Source organism: Pelmatolapia mariae, linkage group LG16_19 (genome assembly GCF_036321145.2).
Source record: "Pelmatolapia mariae isolate MD_Pm_ZW linkage group LG16_19, Pm_UMD_F_2, whole genome shotgun sequence".
NCBI classification, from domain to species: domain Eukaryota; kingdom Metazoa; phylum Chordata; class Actinopteri; order Cichliformes; family Cichlidae; genus Pelmatolapia; species Pelmatolapia mariae.
Window position 1 is genome coordinate 59,072,210 of NC_086241.1, and position 20,514 is coordinate 59,092,723.

Consider the following 20,514-nt stretch of genomic DNA (forward strand, 5'->3'; position numbering starts at 1 on the left):
AAAGTAATAATTACAAATACAGTGATTTTCTGACTACCTGAACTCATTACTAGATAAGAAAAATATTGCTAGCTTAAAAGCAAACTACTGCCTACTTCTTACACCTTCACCCAGTCCACATTCAGCTCTTTAAGCAGACATTTAATTCTAAGTGGTGCTTTTATGTAAAAAGTTGGGCCAGTTGGCTGTAATCAGGAGTGAAGAAGCAGCAGGAGACAGGGGATTAAAACAATCAGCTGACAAGCCTGTCTAGCTCTGTGAGTTTGAGGTTTAAGAGATTAGAAGACACACACTACAGCACATTTAACCAACAAAATAGTTTATTACAAGGGAATGTACAACAGTGCTGCATTTTTCAATGTTTTTTTAGTAACTCAAAACGGAAAAAGGCTCAGGAACAAACAGTCAAAAGTGCTTAGATTGCAATATAATCTTCTGAATTGAGTGCTTTTTCTTTCTACAAGTAAGGCCCCCAGCCTAAATACATCTGACACAGTAGTTTATCATCTGTGGCTTCTTGTATGAGGTAATGGACGTGCCCCTCAATTGACAGAGGAAGACCCAGCACTTTATTCCTGCTCTTAATCACTCCCTGCAGGCGCTGCTCAATGTCACACACGTGGGTTTTAGCCTAGCAGAGAAACGTAAAGAACAAACATTATTAGGTTTTATTGAACCGGAATGTGCTGTATTTAGCCCAGTTTTCCTCTGGGATTAATAAAGTCTCTCTGGTTTAGATTTGCAAGTAAATATAATTTAGGAGGTAAAAATTCAAGAAACATGCCCACCTTTTCATTAACAATCTCTCCTGTCTCATTGGCCTGAGCTTTTGATAGTCCTTTGGCTTGTTTGCTCCACTCCACCAGGGGATCATGAAGGAAGGTCTTCAGCACACTTGCAAGAAAAATTAAAAACAGAGACACATTTTTAATATTTATAAATGGTTGAATTTGAAATTAAAAATTTTTATGTGAATTTACCTCATGAGTGGCTCTCTTTGGTCTCTCATTAGTCTTATCGTAACCTCACAGGCTTGCCTAAAGAGGCCCTCGATGCCCATGGGCCCCATAGCATGCACCATGTTTTGCGTCAGACGAAAGGGAACAACCTCTGGCACATCAAATGTCTCCCCCTAGTGGAAAAGGAGAGAAAAGCACAGGCAAACTTAAAAGCAATAACATGCACTTGTGTTAAGGATACATATAATAAATAATCAATATAGTAATATTCCTAAATAATATTTTTATTGAGCCTAAGGCAAAAAAAAGAAAACCTTGTTAAAGAGGCAGTTGAAGTCTACATGAACACATTCTCCAGTGAAGGAATCAAAGAGGATGTTTTCTCCGTGGCGATCTCCCAGACCCAGGATGTAGCCCACCATGGACATCACAGCAGTGGAGCGGCAGTATGCTGAACGACTGCTGTACCTGTAAACACACAGATACTCCAAAGATTTATTCTTGGATTTAAGTTACGCTTAAAGCAGATTTTTGAAAAATTCTGAATAGAAATAACTTCTTTCAAATGTGGTCAAGATGTTAAATGAAAATGACTAACATTTCTGGTAAAGCAGTGGCCTACAGGAGTATAATTATAGCAGTGTTGTAGTGAAGGACATACCATGACGTGGGGTCAGGAAAGGTCCGGAGGAACCATTCATAGAAGACAGGGGGGTGTCGAGCACACAGCACCTCCTTGTGGATTCGCAGTTTTTCCTCAAAGGGAGCTGTCTTGGGAAGAATAAGCTTCCTGAGCTCTTTACCTGATAGGTAGATACCTTAAAAACACAGAAAAGGTGAACAACTTAATTATTTCCCAACATTTACTTAAAAAAAAAAAAAAGGTTTTTGATTGTAGGCGTTATAAGAAGGGATACCTCTCTCTTTGTACAGCTTTGTGAGAATGTGCCGCAACCCGGCAGTGTTGTTAACCCATTCGATGATGCCGCACTCCTCATTGAGGGGAATCACAGCATAAGTCCGGATGTGTAGCTCCCTCCGTCTGGACTCAGCATCTTTACGGAGGCACTACACAAACACAAAGTACAAACAAGCACATATAAATGCTGTTCTTCTCACTTTTTCTTAAGTATTGTCATGTAATTTGCACACATATTGATTGATTTAGTACAGCTGTGCTACACAATGAGCTCCTATACTGCAAAAAAAAAAAAAAAAAAAAAAAAAGGTTCAGTTTTTATTCACATTATGAGAAGAGGCTAATATTTCATTTCAACTTTGAGGCCATAACAACACATAAGATAAGAATGAACCTCTAAAAGTTAGGTCAGAATAAAAAGACTTACTAACGTCCAAGTCGCTCTATATCCAGAACTCACTATATATCCATTTAGTTTGAATGAAATCTCCCAGATACCTTATTGATGAGACAGTTGAACTCCATAAGTCTGCAGTCCTTCCTCAGGTCATCTTTAGGTTTACACATCATGGTGTAACCCCGACCATCCGAACCCTTCAGGCTTATCTTCTTTGGCTTCTGCAAAGAGGCCAGGATCTCCACCTACACAAACAAGATTATTTTCTGTAACTGTCATCAACTCCTGCTGAATGTTAAATATACCACGGAAGCCAGTAACAATAGTTAACACCCTCTTTCTCTTACACTGTCTTCAAAACCATCCAGGTATGCCCAGTGTCCAGGGAAAGCATCATGCTGTGTGTTTTCCCCGCCTGTTGAGGGCAGCGTTGGGATGAGGACAGACTGCAGAGGGATCAGGATCTGACTGAACGTCGGCTCCTCCACCAAACGTTTTAGCTGCTTGAAGTGAATGCTCATACTGAGGGTGGTGCTGTTACCATCCACCTGTAAGACACATTTAGAAACATCTCTACTCCTGCCTAAAGATGATTTAAGGATTGAGAAGTCATAGACTATTGAAGTGTATTTGTGCATGGGCGTGTATACCGGTTTATTACAAAGCTCCAAAAGCTTGTCTGTCAGTCTGTTGGCATCTCCAATGAATTTTTCCAGGGACTGTTTAAGACTGACGGCTTTCTTAAGGATCTGATTACAGCGATTCATGCGCATGGGGTAGGATGACTGGAAAGAAAAGAGAAAAAAAGCAGACATAAATAAATGCCGTATTTTGGACGCAGAAGCAGTTGATTACAAAAACACTAACAGAGAAATTGTAATTTTGATTTCAATTGATCTGCTGAATAGCATTTCAAATTAAAAAGCCGAAAACAAAAAACCCCACATAAACAGACTTGCAAAAGTTAAACTTTATAGTCACCCCTCATTTGTTTATATTTTGCTTCCAAAGACCCAAGACCTTCTAGTAATTTCTTAAAGTGGTCTTGAGCAATAGTTCCCCAGGCTTTCTGGAGGGATTTCAAAGGTTTTGTTTGGACAGTGGAGGACAAAAGAAGAGATGCATTTATTATCTGTTATGGAAGGCAGCCAACATCTGAGGAAAAGCTTTGAATGTCCTCCAAGAAGCCTGGAGAACTATTCCTGAATATTCGTATTCCTACCTAATGAAATGACAAAACAACTTGTCTAAGAGAGTTCAGGCTGTGTTGAAGAATAAAAGTGGTCATATCAAATATTTACTTTCAAGCTCATTAGAATTACAAAGGCTATATTTCCATGTTTATAGAAATCACCACACCTATTTCCAATTTTCTCAGCAAACCTTAAATAAATGAGGGGTGGCTCATTTCTCTCACCTTGGACACCGCAGTCATTAGCCACATAGCTTGCTGGGGGTATGTGAGGAACACTTTGGCCACAATGGTCATGAGGACATTGAAGACCTCATCGCTGGAGTGACACACCCTGGAGATCAGCTGGGAAAATGCGGTCAGGAACTGGTACGGCGCCAGCTTAGCACAGTGCTCGCTCACTACTGTGTTGATTTTACTCAGCTCCTGTCGCATCTGTCTGTCTGCTCGCCCAGCTGAGGTGAGGGAATAAGTATAATATCAAGTGTTAATGAAAAGCCAATGAAATGCTAAAAATAAATAGCTAGAAAGCAGTTTGCAAATTAATTAGACTGAAACTAGAAATATCTCCCTGCCCTGTGTGAATTGCCCACCTTTCTCACATTCACACACTTTAGCTCCAAAGTCCAGCCAAAGAGACAGCATGCGAGGCATGGCCTGGTAGATATACTGGTTTCCAAACTGCAGAGCACTAGAAGGGAGAAAGTTGATAAGTGTGTTGTTTGATGAAGAAATTAACAGCTGTGAAGTAGCTAATAAAAGCTCTGATTATAGTCTACAGCAGGGGTGTGCAACTCCAGTCCTCGAGAGCTACCGTCCTGCAGCTTTTAGATGCATCCTTGTTCCGACACACCTGAATCAATGAATGACTTGTTATCAGGCCTTTGCCAAACTTGATGGCATGCTGAAGAATTAATCCAACCATTTGATTCAGCTGTGTTGGAGTAGAGATGCATATTAAAGCTGCAGGACCGAGGACTGGAGTTGGAGACTCTGGGTCTACAGGGCTGCAAATCAGCAGAAAGAACAAGAACTTACTTCCCGAAGAATGTGACGATGTAACGGATCAGATTACCCTGTTTCTCCAGCTTGTTATCTGTCACCATTGGCATCACTTTGTCATAGTATTTGGCTAAGTAGAAGTTACCATCCTCCCACTCTGGTAGGAGGTTAGTCACATCCTAAAAAACAAAACAAAACATACAACACATAAGGTAAAGACAAGTGATGCAGGAATCTGCTTTGGTGCCGCATCACTGTGAGGGTGATCTTTGACATTTGCATCATTGCATTTTTCACTTTTTTGTCATTTTATGAAACATTTTCAGAATCTAGTTTGAAAGTGTGTAGATATATCAACCCTGTATGTCTTCATAATGGCATTAGACTCGAAGTTGGCCGTCTCCTCCATGAAGCGCCCCACCAGCAGCATGGCTTTGCCTTTAGTCTGGAGACTGCGAGGATCTGTCAGGGGCTGATCTTCAGGGAAACACTGAGCCACACCCTTCTGCAGGACAATCAGGGCTTGGTGGACATCGCCCTGATGACATTCAGGCAGACAAATTAGGCTATATTAGTTTCATTTGATTATGCATATGTATGAAAATCTAATTTGCAGATAGGAAGACACTAAAGAAAATACGTTTTCTGGTCCTGTACAAATGTGAATAATTTGCATACAGTTTTGCATCATATATTGAATGCTGGTTTTATTTGTAGCCTGGTTATACCTTAGACCAAAGCCACTTAGCCTTCTCTGTGACCAGTTCAGCAAGGTTTGTATTTTCTGCATTGAGAAGGGCGTTAAAGGCAGTCTGATGGTGTCCTGCTTTCCTAGCAACCCGGGCACTTTGTAACCAGCACTCCCCAACCAGCTCCTGACATACAGGTCTGCAGCGCAAGAGTGAGATGATAAATGCAGATGTGAGTTCAGAAAGATTTGAAAATACAGAGATACTGTTGTATTAAGAAGAAATTTTAAACAGATTTCTCTAATGTGTGTGTTTCAGAAAAACAGCATGTTAAAATCTGTGCAACTAAAAAGTGATGTTTCCTTACTGCGTTCCCAGGCTGAGCAGGGCACGGCGGAGAGCCAGGACTGGCTCCTTGGCCCTGAAAGAGTTTTGCGTCATCTCCAGCCGATCTGACCAATGAGGAGGCAGTTGGCTGAGGTTGGACACGGAGTCCTGTCTCTGTTTCAGCAGCTCAGTGAAGGTGTGCTCCAACTCACTCAGCATGTGGAGTCTAAACACACGTAAATGCTTTTTTAGAAAGTTATTAAAACACAACACACTTGACTCCAAACTGAGCTGACATCCACAGACCTGACAATATACTCGTATCCTCTCTGGTAGGTTCCACACTCATAACTGGCAGCAGACAGAGGGACGACCTGTTCTTTCCTCACCAGCTTCAGCTTCTCATAGAAAGTTTCAGCATCCTGCTTCTTAGCTGAGAGCAGCAACTGGCCGAGCCGCACACCCCATGTGCTGGACTGCTGGTCTGGAGACACAGAATAGAAAACTATGCTTTAAGCAGATCCATGCAGCATGGAGTCACCAGTGATTTCAGATGTTGCAAATACATGCTGTGTTTCTGCACTACCTGAACTCAAATAATCTTCCAGCAGGTCCCATTTTCCGAGCTTCCAGGCTGCCTCTACTCTGTAGGTGTTGAGTTCTGACTTCCACTGGTGCCTAAATGGACATATAATGCTATATTAGGCAAACCTATATTAACCTAAATTTAAAAAATTACATTTAATAAGAAATAGATGTACGCTGATATGTATTTTTCTTACTTGTTGGCCAGTACTCCATTGACTTGTGTGATGACTGTGGACAGCTGTCCCAGGCCGAGCATGGAGGTCATCACTCCATGATAGTGAGCGATCTTTACACAAAGCGATAATTGAAATGATTAAATATCAAGAAAGAAAAAACAGCAAGTTAATTATCTTTTATGTCAATAAAATCATAAATAACACATTGTAAGAAAACATACAAAACTGGCATAGTATATTATTGGTTTATTAAGCATGTCAGTTCAACTGCTTTTAAATGCAAATAACTAATCAGTCAATCACATGGGAGCAGCTCAATGCATTTAGACAGGTACACAAGATAAATTTCAACCCAACCAAGTATCAGAATCGAGGAGAAAGGTGATTAAAGTGGCTTTGAACGCATCACTGAAATACTCAGTCGCACCAACTGGGTGTACATGTTTATGGACTGCATGTGTTTGGGTACCTGGTCCGACTCCAGCTGTATGGCTCTGTCATAGCACGCGGTGGCGTCACGGAGCAGGCCGATGCTCTCATGCTCAAGTATCTGTTCCTGGAGTGATGGCTCCTCCCTCCTCAGAGCATTGACACCTCTCACTCCATCCGGCTCGTGCATTGCAGCGTACAGTGTCTGTGGCAACCAATCACGTACATCACAGAGCTTAAAGTTCACCGCAGAGATTAATTGGATGAGTGGTTAAAAGACAAGTGCACTTGTACTATTGGACTCGTTGCTGTCAAGATAACTTTTATAATGCAGTCAAAGTCCTGAGTCAATCGTTTTTTTAATGGTTAATAACCAAATTGTTTTCTGACCTGCAGGAATGTGAGATGGTCTTGTACGTTCTCTTTATTTTCCAGGATGTAAGCTTCAAAGTGCATGAGGGCACGAGTGTACGCTTTGGATCGCAGAGAGGCCTTGGCCAGGACATCCTGCGGGATATCTTTCAGGAAGGCCACCACGCGCTGATAATCCCCACTCTCTGCAATATCATGTTATAATTCTATACTTTATTAAAGCAATAGGGTGAGTGAACAATGAGGAGAAGTGAATTTTATTTAGTTATTTTTTTATACAGCTCAATGCATAAAAGCCTCAATATTATCATGTAAATAATAGCAATATAAATTGCTATAGAGTTGATTGAGTAAATACATTTTTTTCAACAGTGACTGAAGCTATGCATCTTTTGATTAGTCCCTAGATTATTGTAGGGTCTACCTTACAATATAAAGCACCCTGAGGCGACTGTTGTTGTGATAGATAAAACTGAATTGAATTGAACTGAATTCTTACCATGTTTGGGTTTGGAGTAGAGGACGTGGCGACTCCACTGTGTAAGGTGTGACAGCATGCTGAACACAGTCTGAGTGCTCAGCTGTGACAGGCTGGAGGCCGTCTTCTGGGCAAGCCCCTCGGCTTGTCCATCTCCCTCTGTCAGCACAGCCAGCATTTCCTCTGTAACCTTTGACAGAAACAAAACAGCCAAAGAAAAATGAACCAACAATAAAAATACACATATGATGTTTAGTTTTTCATTGCCAGGAATGAGAATTGGAACAAGATTAGAAGTGAAGACATCAGAGGGACAGCTCAGGTTGAACGGTTTGAAGACAAAGTTAGACAAGCAAGGCTGAGGTGGTTTTGGACATATGCAGAGGAGGGATAGTGGATATACTGGACAAAGGATGCTGAATATGAAGCTGCCAGGCAGGAGGAAAGAAGTAAATTACGTAGAGGATTCATGGATGCAGTGAATGAGGCCATGCAGAGGGGTTGGTGTGACAGAGGAGGACGGTAGGGATCGGGTGAGATGAGGCTACTGATCTACTGTGGTGGTTCAGATGCGTCCTCACCTCTTGTTGCTCTGCAGGAGTGCAGCCCAGCAGCATGTAGAGCAGAATATGAGGCAGCAGGTAGATTGTGACCTTGTAGTCATGTTTGATGATGAAACTACAGCATCTGAACACTTTGCTGGCCAACTCGTGTCTCACCTGGAGAGCAAAGACACTTCCCTTAACTTCTGGCTTGGAAAACAAGATAAAGCTGTGGAAACACTTCAAAAAGAAATGGGTTAACCTTGCTGATGAGGTATCCAGCCCAGGTGGCTGACCAGTCAGAGAATTTGCTGCCTCTGTTGCTGAGGTACACAGGTTTCTTCAGCTTAGACCAGTTCACCTCCTTCTGACTGCTCTTATATCTGCAGGTAAGAGGCAGAGTAGAAAATAATAGATTTACAAGAAGAGAAGTTTAAAAAAATGGAAGGACTTAGTGAGTACAAAAAGATTGCAGGCAAGAAGATAAAATGTTGGAGAAGGGAGGAGTGAAGAGGAAAAATAAAAATCCCTCAGACGAAAGTTCAGTCCTGAATTCTGAGACCATTACAAACGAGACTATGTGTGTACGAAGGTGTAAACTTAGACCTGCTGTTGAGGTGAGGCTCCAGTATTTCTTGAATTTGCTCAGGGAATCTTCTCCATAGACGCCGGCCCGCTGAGTCAGTTCGACCTTCGCGACACTCAAATATGGAAAGCAGTTCCTACAGTGGATATAAAATCACCAATACAAACAAACATTTAATCATAAACAAAAAATAAATTAATTAAATAAATACAATAGTATATTGTATAAACACAAATAATTAAAGCTGTTGCGTACCTGAATTGCATAAGCAGCGGAGTCCTGGGCTCTCACGTCATCAGCGTACGCCAGAAATGTTCTGGTCAGTTCAGTCAGCAAATCATAGGCAAAGTTAGGATCATCCACTCCGCTCTGCCACAGAGAAAAAACATGCAGTTCAGTTATCTTTGCTTCACACACAGTATCACATAAACCTGGTTTGTCTCTTTTAAAACTCTTTAATAATTATTTTTTGCAACTGAAACTGTATGTAAAGTATAAAAAGAACTATATGTATATGTGTGTACATACATATATATATTGTAAGAGAAGGGTTGGATTTCTTGAATGTATCCAATGAAAGGAAGAACGAGGACATACGATTTTTGTTTGTTTTTTTGCTGCTGAACCAACAAGGAGGTCAAACATGCTGTTTAACCAATGCAAATGTACCAAATATTGGCAGATGGAGAGATACGGGCAACGGTGATGAGCGATGTCACATACACACATATATATATTTGTTTGTATGTTACTAATTTACCACAAAGGTGTTGCGGTTGCCGTGGGTGTGTGTTTGTGAAAGATCCAAGCGTCCTGGATCTACGGCGCCCAGCTCCCCCAGACACTCCCCACAGAGGAGCCTGGCCTCTGGGGATGAATCCTGGCAGCCTTTCAGCAGCACTGATACCAGGTTGGAGATGACCGGCTCCACTGCTTCACTCGCACAAACCTGCCGCAGCAGCCACTCCTGAACTCCAGAAAACAGAGGAACATATGTATAGTGTGTTAAGTTAAAGTAAATTTGTGGGTAACGGTGAGGATTTAACATGGAATATGCTAGAAGTGTATTAAGAACTGAACTAAGAATTAGAATTAAGAACTGAAACACCAATTTAGGTGCTAAGATGTATTATAGTATGTTAATTTATGGACACATCCATTGTACATAATTCTTAACGCTAATGACCCAATTTTCAGGCTTACACCTTTTACAAAGACAAATCGTTTGAAAAAGATAACATAGCCGGTGATTTTGGAATAATGCAGTCTAATGGTTTCATTATATATATTTTGCATTCTTTTCTGAGTTCTCTTTGCAAACATGGAGCTGTTACCTTACTGTAGCACTTCATTGAGTGTGTACCTGGTTGCTATGCATCATGTCTCTGAGGCTGGTCAGCGCGTGGATCCTCACGTCCACGTTCTCATGCTGGACGGCTCTCATGGAGAGCTGCAGTGCGGCAGCCAAGTCACTGCTGCTGGCTGCCAGCTGGAAGAAAGAAAGAAAAATAAAACACAATGTGATGTACGTATGATCACTGCCAACCAACCTTTTGTTTCACATTCATTTTACTTTCTGTTATGCCCTTCATACAGACCTTTTTATAATCCTGCATTACTGCGTGGATTTCTTTTAGCTCTGGATGGTCTGGTAGAAAGTAAATCTCATGGAGGTAGTCACTGACTTCTTCCCTGTAATTAAATGACAGAAGTGAGGCATCTAAAAGAGATATGATATTTAATTTTTTTTTTCAGGAACAAGAACATTACATCATGGACCTAAACACAGACATGAAGAAAGAGAAAAGAAAAAGAAGAAGAAAAAAAGGGTTGGGTTCACCCAGGGCTATGTAAACTTAGCAAAAGTTAATTTTTCCACTTCGAAACACACAGTGCATGCGCATACATCCACGCATGCTGTGCACATACACCCACACCTATGTACATATACACACACACTTTCAAGTACCTACATACGCATACATACATACTCATCCATGTGTACCCTTTTACACATTGTTGTGTATGTCTACACAAGTGTCCATTCAGCACAAAAAGGAAATAAGACCAGTTGTGCACAAGAAAAATCAGGTTGATTGAAAAGGGGATGATATATACAATTCACAATCCTTTTGCATACTCTAAAATCATTTTGACCAATATGTTTGAGATTTTTCTTTACAGAGCCTTAGAGAAAAGGTCATCTTTTCCATTTCACAAATATCTTTTACTGTGACCATTCTCCAACCGTCAGTGGGTCCTTGTCCAGCCATATTCTAGTTTGTCATTTTTGTTTTTAAGTGGGCAAGAAAACCTTCCACTGGAATCCTTGAAATCTTAAGAAGAAGAAACAAAGACCCTACTTCTCCTGCTCTATTTGTCTCTTTTACATTACCTTGAAACAATTCTGAGAATACAATCACAAAACCAGGATCAGGGATCAAAGTGTGCAGTGAATATCTGTAACAATAATCTTCCATTATGGGGGTGATTTAATTTGGTTTAACTAAAGTTAAAACCATAACAGAAAGATGTGTTTTTGTTTTTGCACGCTGATCAAATGTGCACATTTGTGTTTATGTTTGCTACCTGTTGTCCAGGATGAGGAAGCGGATGATGGCGGCAGTTTCTTTGGGCTGCAGTGAAATCAAAGGGAGCAACGCAACAATAACGTGACTCAGTAGGGGGCCCAGGTGTGCAGGCTCCACACTCCTCACAAAACAATCCCACGTCCTACCCAGAGGAAAAGGGAGTGTATAAAAAAAACAAAAAAACAAACAAATTAGAAACAGATGTCTGAGCAAATACCAACGAATAATAAAGATAAATGCACCACAATATGTGACTTTATGTGCAAGTATGCAAGTACTGACTGGCAGCAGAGGAGAGGGAAGTCCTCTCTGTATCGCAGGCCGGTGCGTAATGTTGTCATCATCTTCACTCTGACAGAGCTGATGTGTTTGGAGCCCATCAGTCGCATCAGAGCCATCACACTTGTCAAAACCTGCACGAAAAACAGGCAGATGTGTTCAGTTTGAGCCAAGCAGAACTTTATTCGACATTTAACCAATCAGATTTAAAATTCTGGTATTTTAGAGGATCAATTACCAGTTTCTTGCGGTCCTTTTCTCCTGCACTGGAGCTAAGCAGCTGCATGTTGAAAAAGGCGAGAATCCCCAGCAGCTTTGGCTGTAAGTAGTCAGCCTAATAATAAAAACAAAACATTCATTAATGGATAATTAGCAGATGATTAGTTGCCTTATTATCTCTTTATTTTTTTTTGCATAGAAAAATTACATTTTTGGTTTAAATTAATTACATAAAACATATCTCACAGATTCTGAAGCCTAAATAGTTTCATAAAGTATTTTTGTCTAGTCAAATGTCAAAAAGACAAGAAACTAAAACACTGATATGAAATGCAGAGGATGCCAAGTACCATAAGTTCTGGGGTGGTGATGTCTCGGGGTCCCTGGTACGGATCATCACTGGATGCAAAGGAGGCCAGGATTGCCAAGCCATTGAATACCTGCAAAGAAATAAACACTTACAAGAACAGAAACTAGAGTCTGTGTTTTAGATCATTTGTGAGAGTTTTATTCAAGAGGAGGCCTTGTGCAGAATAATTTCCTCATATTTTGAAATAGCCACATATTTTGAAATAGATTTAATGTTTAGAAAATCTGTTTCCACATATGTGTGTCAACCTGTTGGTAGTGCTCTCCAAGACGCAGCAGCAGCTCATTATGAAGACCCTGGAAGTCTTGGCGTAGCAGAGATCCTAGTTCAATTTCTGTCTCACTCTTAAGAACATGAAGGAGAAGAAAAATAAACTTGTTTTTAAGATGACCTCTTCAGGTACATGACTCTAAATCATGTTTCAGCTGTAAAATGCAAGTTGTTCATACTTGTAGGTAGTGAAAGGCCCTCTCTAGCTCCTCCTTTGTGCAAGAACAGACCAGATGGCTGAAGATGTACTTAAAGTTGTTGATCAGGATCTCTCTCCTGTTTGCCTTCAACTCAATGGCCAAAGTTCGAATGAGAGCAGAGCCTGTAGAGCTTGCTTTTGCTGCCAGGTAAGGCAGCAACACCTGGAGGGTCCGCTGCATAAACAAACATGCAAGAAAGAACCAATGTACATCACATAAAGAGTGCTTACTATCTGTGTAATCTGTGTGTGGATGCGTGTGCATGACTGTACATACGGTGAGGAAGCGGTGGAGGTCTGGAAAGTCAAAAGCATGCGCGATCTGAGCAAGAATATCCAGAGCCAGCTCCCTCTGATTGGCTGACTCGGTTCCTTGATCTGGTGTGCTCCGCAGGGCTGACGCATGGCGCGAATGTAGTGACTCCACCAGGAACTAAAGGCAAAGAAGACATAGTAATGGACTGTAGATTTTCCACAAAAAACAGCATCTAAAACAGACCAAATGAAAACTAAACCAATGCAATTTTCAAACATTAAATCCACATATATACTATGAATAACAGTATTATAGAGCAAGTCATCCAACTCATAATAAGCAGGTGCGTAGGATGGGTTTTGGTCCAATTTAAACAAAAGACTAGATACCTGGCAGATAGGGTTCTTGTACTGACTGAACAGTGTCTGCAGTTTCAAGCCTTTAGTGGTGGCCAGGGCTCGAATTTGAGTGTAAGCAGCTACAGAGACCTGGGACGACTTGGACAGGAGACAATGGAGCAGACGCAGCAGAGAGAACGACACCAAACTACCCTGAGAGGCTCTGACAGAAGAGGAAAGGGGAATGAAGAAATTTCCTTCATTAAGTAGTCTTTTTAATTGTATTAACAAAAGGAATCATCTGTTTTCTACCCTCTAAGTGGATATGAAAATAATACAAACTAATAACAACTAGCAACACAACATTTTATTTCTGTATATAAGGTCAATAATTTTATCTCCCATCTTATAACATATTATTCATTAAAAATAATTACTATAACTCATACAGCTTGTGGAATAAAAAAAAAAAGCTGTCTATATACCTGCCGATCTCTCCAGTGGTGAGGATCAGAGTGTTACGCAGGTCATCATCTCTGTTAAGTTTAGCATTGCTGAATGCCTCTTTAAGACGTGCAACCAGGAGCTGTGATGGTGACACACGCCACATCAAAAAACAACAAGTAAACATGCAGCATTAAACCATATTGATTGAGAGGGAATATGGTGAAATTTTACCCTGACAAAAATATAATTATGTTATAATAATAAAATTATTAGAAAAACTGGAGTCTTAACACCAGAATTGCTCACCTCATTCAAAGAGCCCTGCTCAGAGTGTCTAGTGGTCTCTGCTAGCAGGAAACGCACTGATTGGCTGAAGCGGGTTCTAACCACAGGATCGGAATCCTCCATTAGACCAATCAGGGCACAGAGTACGGCTCGGGAATCGCTGTCTGCACCAGTGAGATTCACATGCTGGCACAGGTGGGGAAGAGCTTCTAGGAAAGCTGGCAGTGAAATATATAAAATGTTTAAGAAAACAGCAGCTGTGAAATGACTTGAATGCATCAGCTGTTGTGAAAAACTTATGGTAGAAAATGACTAATTAAAAAGGTACCTTGTTTCACGGTGCTTGGAGTTTGTGGTCTGAGCAATGGTAGGAATGGTCTAACAACAGATGCCTTGAGGGATGGCACTGCTTTCCCAGCATGATCTGTTTCAAGACTACAAGAGAGGCAAAGGATTTTGGGAAGACAAGTGGAGTCTGTGTGGATGTCACTAAGGCTGGAGAGCTCTGATTGGAGGCAGCTTAGCTGACCAAAGATCCTGGCAAGTTCCTTCTTCACCTGCTCCGAACTGTCCTCCAGCTTGGAACTACAATTATCAAACATACGCCATGAAATATAACAAAGTAACTGATGATATCAATGAAAGAAAGACAGAAAATATCAGTGGTCAAGTACTAAGTAATGTATGAGTTTCCATACAGCAAAGTAGTGCCAATGAGGTTGTAGTGCATGTTTCCCAGATGGTGGAGAAGAAGAGGGAAAGCCTTGACTGCTGCTATTCTCACCACCTCCTCCTGACTCTGCAGCGCCTTTGAAAACACACACACGCGCCACGTCTCGCACACACCGCCATGTAAAAAGGCCAGCAGCGACACGCAGTCGGCCTGGACCTCAGGTGCTGGAAAGAAAGACGTCTTTAAATGACTTTTAAAGCAGTCATTTAGGTTTTCATTAAAAGAAAAAGAAGCAGACAGGAACACTCACAGTAGCAGAAACCGAGTCTCTGAGCCAAGGCTAGCAGCCAGGATGGGAAGCCTGAAGTCTTATAGGCTGAGACAGACTTGTTCTCACACACCCAAGGAAGAGACAACAAAGCACACACATGTTGTTGGAGCCTGTCATCATTCTGGCTGCTCACTAAAAAAAAAAAGAAAAAGAAGAAGAAGATTATGATTATAATAAAGGATGTGTAACAGGCTTGATTTCTATCTTCAAATTAAACACAAACAAATATGAAAAATACATCAACTTTTATTTTGACAACAAACTAAACCAAAAACATCTGGTATTTTTGTATTCAGATCCTTACTTGTCAGGTAAAGTATAGAGTCGAGGACCCTGACAGTGATCTGGACAGCAGACTGAAAGTAGCTCCGATTTGACACAGGCTGAGATCCTCCTTCTAACACTGACTGACAGCTCTTCAGGGCCCTGCTCAGCGTCTCAGTGGGAACCCAAAGGAGAGGTGACAAGCTGCTATAACAAAGAGATGTTGAAGTGAATAATATGCTATTAATCACTGTGAATGACATATGTCAAACTGGAGCCAGGAAAGTAAGCAATCTCTAATATTAAACACTATTAAAATAAAAAACTAGAGAGGTAGTTTTTCTGAGAGGCAGAAAAAAGGTAAAAAGGAGAGGGCTTGTGTAAGAGCACGGGCGTATGTTTGGGAATTACCTAACGGGTGAGGAGCAGAGGGCTGCCTGATGGAGAATGAGGGCCAGTCCCTGCAGAGCAGAAAGACTCTGGGTGGTCTCAGGCTTAGCAGAACTGGAGTCCAAAAGCATCAGCAGCTCCTCTAGCCGACTGTTTAACGCAGCCCAAACCTTACTGCGAACACGCATGTCCACTTTGCTTAAGATAGAGACACAGACATTACTTCAATACGACATATGAGACATTTGAAAAAAGAATTTGTTTGAGATTTTCATGGTTATTGCCAAGTAGTAAATGTTGATGCACTCACCTTGAGGATGTTTTAGGAGTTTTACCGACTGAACTGGTGGCAGATTTGCAAGACTTCTTGGCAGGTGTTGCTCCATCTTTACACTCCTGCAGCACTAAAGCTGTCTCAGCCTTCAGGGCAGCTCGGAGAAACCCTTCTGCACACTGCGAACAACAAGCATAGCAGATATTGTAAAGAGGGAAACACTGTATGGATATCAAAAGGATAATTAAAAAGGAAACACAAAGAACAGAGTTGTACTTCAGCTTGATTTGCTGTCCCCACGGTGCATGCTAGTGTCCCGCAGACTTCGGTGACCCGCTGCCTCCTAAGCAACGCGGCGCTCTCATAAACTGGTGCTACAGATAGCGAGAAGCTAAACAGCAGGCAAAGTGACTCGGTCACTTCTACACCTAACTTGACGCCAGCTCCAGCAAGAGTGCAAACACACTCGAACATCTGTGAGAGGTAGATGGGCTCAAAGTGTGAGTGAGAAACATACGATGGCTGAAACACACAGCGGGTCAGGCTTAACAGCTCTCCTTCGTAAGCTTGCTTCTCATTTATGTTTGCTGAGGCAGAGTAGGAGTGTGTTTCCAGCAACTGGAAGTAGGCTGCAAAGAATTCGTGGCCCTGCATCTCAGGAAATCCTCTGAGCTCCACCAGTGTTCTCAGCATCACCATGGAGGCCTTCCTCAGCCTGGTGTTCCCGTTGGCCAGGATAAAGCATGCAGCTTCCCAGGCTACACTCAGGTCACGACGGGAGATGACTCCCCTCAGAGACTCAGTTATGATGTTGATTGTTACGGCAGTCAGCGACTCCAAGGCAGCAGGTGAGGAGAGCACAAGGGCAGAGGGGGTGAGGTATGAGGAGGCACAGAGGGGGGATAAACTGAAGCACTTGAGGTTTGCAGGCCACTGGCTCTTTGTGTGAATGTCCAAAACATGTCCCTGTCCTGCAAGTGTGCAAATATGTGCATACAGGTTATGGCTGAGTTCCTGGGACAGAAATATGAGTTCCTGAAGGAGGCAATTAAAGATAAATGGTGCCCGGACTCTCAGAGTGTGAAGTAAAGAGCACAACACAGCAGAGACCCGTCCATGGATGATATCACAGCCTGGAGCTGCTGCCACACGAAGGAAGCGCACCGCCACCCACTTACTGAAGTCTAAAATCAAGACAAGGAATGAGAAGATATTAAAGGACAAAACTAAAAAGGAAAAACATGTTCAGCTTTTTTTTTTCTCTGAAATCACTTATGGCAGCATTTTGAGAAGAATTTCCTACCAGTGCAGCTCTGTGTTGTTTCTGGGTATTCAGCAGGCTGACAGGCAGGGTTGGCAAACATCAGAGATGAAGATTTAACTATGTGCTGCACAAAGTCCAGCAGCATAACACATGCTGGCTCTGAGGTGGACTTCTTACTTAGCCCTAAAGCAACTGGAAGAAAAGACAACTGCTTTGTTAAAAGAGCTGGTACACATACAGAGGATAAGTCAAATATTCTTGCAATATTAACTTGAAAAGTCACTAAATGATAAAAAGCTTAAAGAAAGACACTGATTTAAACTCCAGGTACAATATTTATTCAAAAGAATCTGAGAAGCTGAGTCATCATAAATTTATACAACAGCAGCAAGAACACAGAAGCAGACACAGGTTTATATTAGTTGTACTTTTCCTATCTCTAGTCACACCTGATGTGCCCTCTTTGTGTTTTGGAACTCCTAACACAGACTGGGTTTGTGTTTGCCGAACAAACACCTGCCAGCAATGTGAACTGCTGTTATATCACCTTCATATTCCAGGGGAAGTTACAGGTGCAGGTGTAGAGTAAGGGGCAAGATTCATGCAAGTGGGGGGAAGACAAAAAACTAATATGGTTTATCATAAACTCTGCGTACTAGATGTAACAAAGGTAAAGATAAAGGAATTAAGGGAATGAAGGAATAATGTCTGATGTGCACACATGAGCTTGTTAGAGTTTACACCTGCTTACTTTTTTGTGACATTTTCATATTTCATATCATCAAACACATTTTAATATTAGACAAAGATAACTCAAGTAAATTCAAAGTGTAGTTTTTAAATTTTGATTTCATTTAATAAGAGAAAGAAAAACTACCCAAACCTACCTGGCTCTGACTGAAACAGTAATTCCTCCCTTTTTAAATCATGAATTAATTGTGATTTACCACATTGGTTGAAAGCTCAGTTTAATTTCACAAGTAACACCCAGACCTTATTACTGCCATTATGGCTTGTTGAACAAGAAATGCCTTAAATAGAACATATCTGAGGTGAAGTAGATTAAAAGAACTCAAAAAGCAACACATCATGTCAAGATCTAAAGAAACTGCTGAGAAACAAAGTCATTGACATCTATCGGTCTTGAAAGGGTTACAAAACCATTTCTAAGGCTTTGAGACTCCAGTGATCCACAGCGAGAGCCACGAGCCACAATTAGAGAACGGTTTTAACAGTGGAAAACCTTCCCAGGAGTGGACAGCCTACCAAAATTGCTCAGAGAGTGCATCAACAACTCATCCAGTAAGTCACAAAAGAACCACAAATAATGATCAGTGATCCCACACCCACCAGGAAGTTTTAAGTGCATTAAAAAAAAACCCATAAAAATCAAAATGAAAGTTCTGCAGCGGCCTCGTCAAAGTCCAGGCTTAAATCTAATTTAAATGCTTTGGAATGACCTTAAACAGACCACTCATGCTTGAAAAACTTCCAATATGGCTGATGTTATGTGAAAGACTTGTTGCAACTTATCACCAACACTTGATTGCAGTTCTTCCGGTTAAGGTTGGCACAACCAGTTATTAGGTTTAGGGGGCAGTTACTTTTTCACACAGGTTTGGATAGTTTTTTTCTTCCTATTTTTGTCATCATCATCATCATCTTTTTTTTTTAAATTAATTTAATTTTTTAACAGTATTTTTTCAGGAATTTATAACCTGCATGTTACATTTACTTAGGCCGTCTCTGTCTATTTTTAAAATTTGTCTGATGATCTGAAACATGCACGTTTGACAAATATACAAAAAAAGGGAAAAAGAAATCAGCAAAGTATATTAACAAGAGGGAAATGTAGTCATGGTAAGCAACAACTTCAGGGAATGTTTCAGCAGGTAAGTCTGACAGTGTGCACCAAAAAGCTGTTTGTTTGTTTTTTACTGATGTCCTTTCAGAGGCTTTTATTATGGTGACCACCCCTAGTATGTGTCGATATTCCCGGCTTACCGACATCCACATCTGTCAGTATCCTGTCGATGAACTGGCAGAGAATCTGTCGAGGTTTCTGTACCACCTGGTCGTACTCTGCAGCGCTCGCACTGCAAATATCAGCACGATGTTATTCACAGAGACATGACGAAGCAAAGGTTTTTATCGACTTCAATAAGTAAAGACGAGGACTCACTTTAGCCCAAATGAGTGGTACTGTTAACTACTTAGCTCTTAGCCAACTTTAGCCGTGTACTCACCTAGCTAGCTCCTGAAGAGCCGGTATCATCGCAGACATTTCCAGACCTTCCATTTTTAAACTTTGTGTGTCGCTGTTCGATAAAACTCTTTAATACATTAATATATGGCTCTGTCTAATCATTTTAACCAGTACACATCTCCACGTCTCCTTCTGCCTGTCAAGTCTTTCCAAAACTTTCGCTCCAAAATGACGTTTCTGTTTTGATACGGAAGCCAGCGAGGGTCTATAAGCTCAAACAAAACGCAAACTAGTAAGCACTCCCTCTGGTCGTTAAAGTAACGTTAAAGTATGTGTTTTACGGCAGGAAAAAAAATTTAAAATTCTTAAAAAAAATGTTAATAGTAAAAAGTACCACAGGCCCATAGTAAAGGTCTTACAATGTAGGTAGGGTAAAAATATACACAACAGTGGTTTTTTTTAAAGGAGAAGTAAAAAAGGTGAAATAAAAAATCTAATTGAGACTGTGCAAAAGAGTAGTGCACTTGCAGTAGTAAATAATATGTAACAAGAGGGTATAATACAAAATAGTACAATGTAAATATTTGTGAAACTGTGTATGCCTATCTACAAATGTGTTACTTTACTATTCATGAGGCATTTGTATGTATTTTGTGATTAGAATTGAATGTATATCTTAATTAAGTTGCTGAATTCAAAATTACAGTAGAATTCCTTAAGTCAGTTACATGGTATTTATATAGTACAAAACACAACAAAAGACACATCAAAACACTTTATATTGTAAGGTAAAGAACCTACAATAACAAGAGAAACACAAGTGTTTCTGTCCCTTTATTCACCATGCAGCTTTTTGAAACACTTGGGATGTATAAGATGCTTCCCCCTATCTAAAGGGGAGACTGAAACATATTAGAAAATGGGTAATAAATAAATAAATAAATATCAAGTAATGTCAGATTATTGTCACCTTCCATCTTTCAAGTATTTTTAACCTTAAAGTTTTCAGTTATGTCCATTTTTAGAAGCTATGTAGAAAAGCCAGATTTTTGCTTTTAATGGCTTTTGATTCAATTATATTTCATGCACTTCTGAACTAATATATATGTTATAACCAATTTGCTCTTTACTTCTGAAGTCCAGAAGGAATTTATGTTTTGATACAGAAAACATTCACAGGTACTTTGTACATTTGATAGATT

At 40.7% G+C, this 20,514-nt stretch overlaps 1 protein-coding gene across 2 annotated transcripts; it reads right to left on the bottom strand.

Moving 5' to 3' along the window:
- Positions 1–333: 333 nt before the first annotated feature.
- On the bottom strand, positions 334–19,528 carry atr (ATR serine/threonine kinase). 2 transcript variants are annotated; one of them, XM_063498948.1, is made up of 48 exons: positions 19,353–19,528; positions 19,111–19,202; positions 17,146–17,298; positions 16,119–17,026; positions 15,879–16,021; positions 15,590–15,766; positions 15,219–15,382; positions 14,894–15,046; positions 14,609–14,807; positions 14,239–14,495; positions 13,932–14,128; positions 13,664–13,764; positions 13,230–13,401; positions 12,862–13,017; positions 12,565–12,759; positions 12,364–12,459; positions 12,096–12,185; positions 11,765–11,860; positions 11,530–11,660; positions 11,246–11,389; positions 10,255–10,348; positions 10,020–10,145; positions 9,417–9,623; positions 8,912–9,025; positions 8,677–8,792; positions 8,333–8,453; positions 8,110–8,247; positions 7,550–7,718; positions 7,069–7,235; positions 6,719–6,883; positions 6,268–6,359; positions 6,072–6,163; positions 5,792–5,969; positions 5,526–5,711; positions 5,198–5,357; positions 4,828–5,007; positions 4,506–4,648; positions 4,061–4,158; positions 3,693–3,922; positions 2,926–3,060; positions 2,623–2,823; positions 2,377–2,520; positions 1,877–2,027; positions 1,621–1,777; positions 1,274–1,427; positions 981–1,132; positions 789–894; positions 334–631 (listed from the first exon to the last, which is right to left on the bottom strand). In XM_063498948.1, the coding sequence occupies exons 1-48, from the start codon at positions 19,403–19,405 to the stop codon at positions 458–460; spliced, it is 7,827 nt and encodes a 2,608-aa protein (XP_063355018.1). In that variant the 5' UTR covers positions 19,406–19,528; the 3' UTR covers positions 334–457. The 2 variants fall into 2 exon arrangements, with proteins under 2 accessions (XP_063355018.1, XP_063355017.1); XM_063498947.1 differs by having other exon boundaries at positions 15,219–15,385.
- Between the last annotated feature and the right edge of the window lie 986 nt (positions 19,529–20,514).

Coding starts and splice junctions, on each gene's coding strand:
- atr (XM_063498947.1), bottom strand. CDS start 19,405: ATGGAAGGTCTGGAAATGTCTGCGATGATACCGGCTCTTCAGGAGCTA. Junction 10,146..10,254: donor TAATGCAGGATTATAAAAAG/GTCTGTATGAAG, acceptor TCTTTCTTCCAG/CTGGCAGCCAGCAGCAGTGA. Junction 4,649..4,827: donor CCATTATGAAGACATACAGG/GTTGATATATCT, acceptor TTTGTTTTTTAG/GATGTGACTAACCTCCTACC.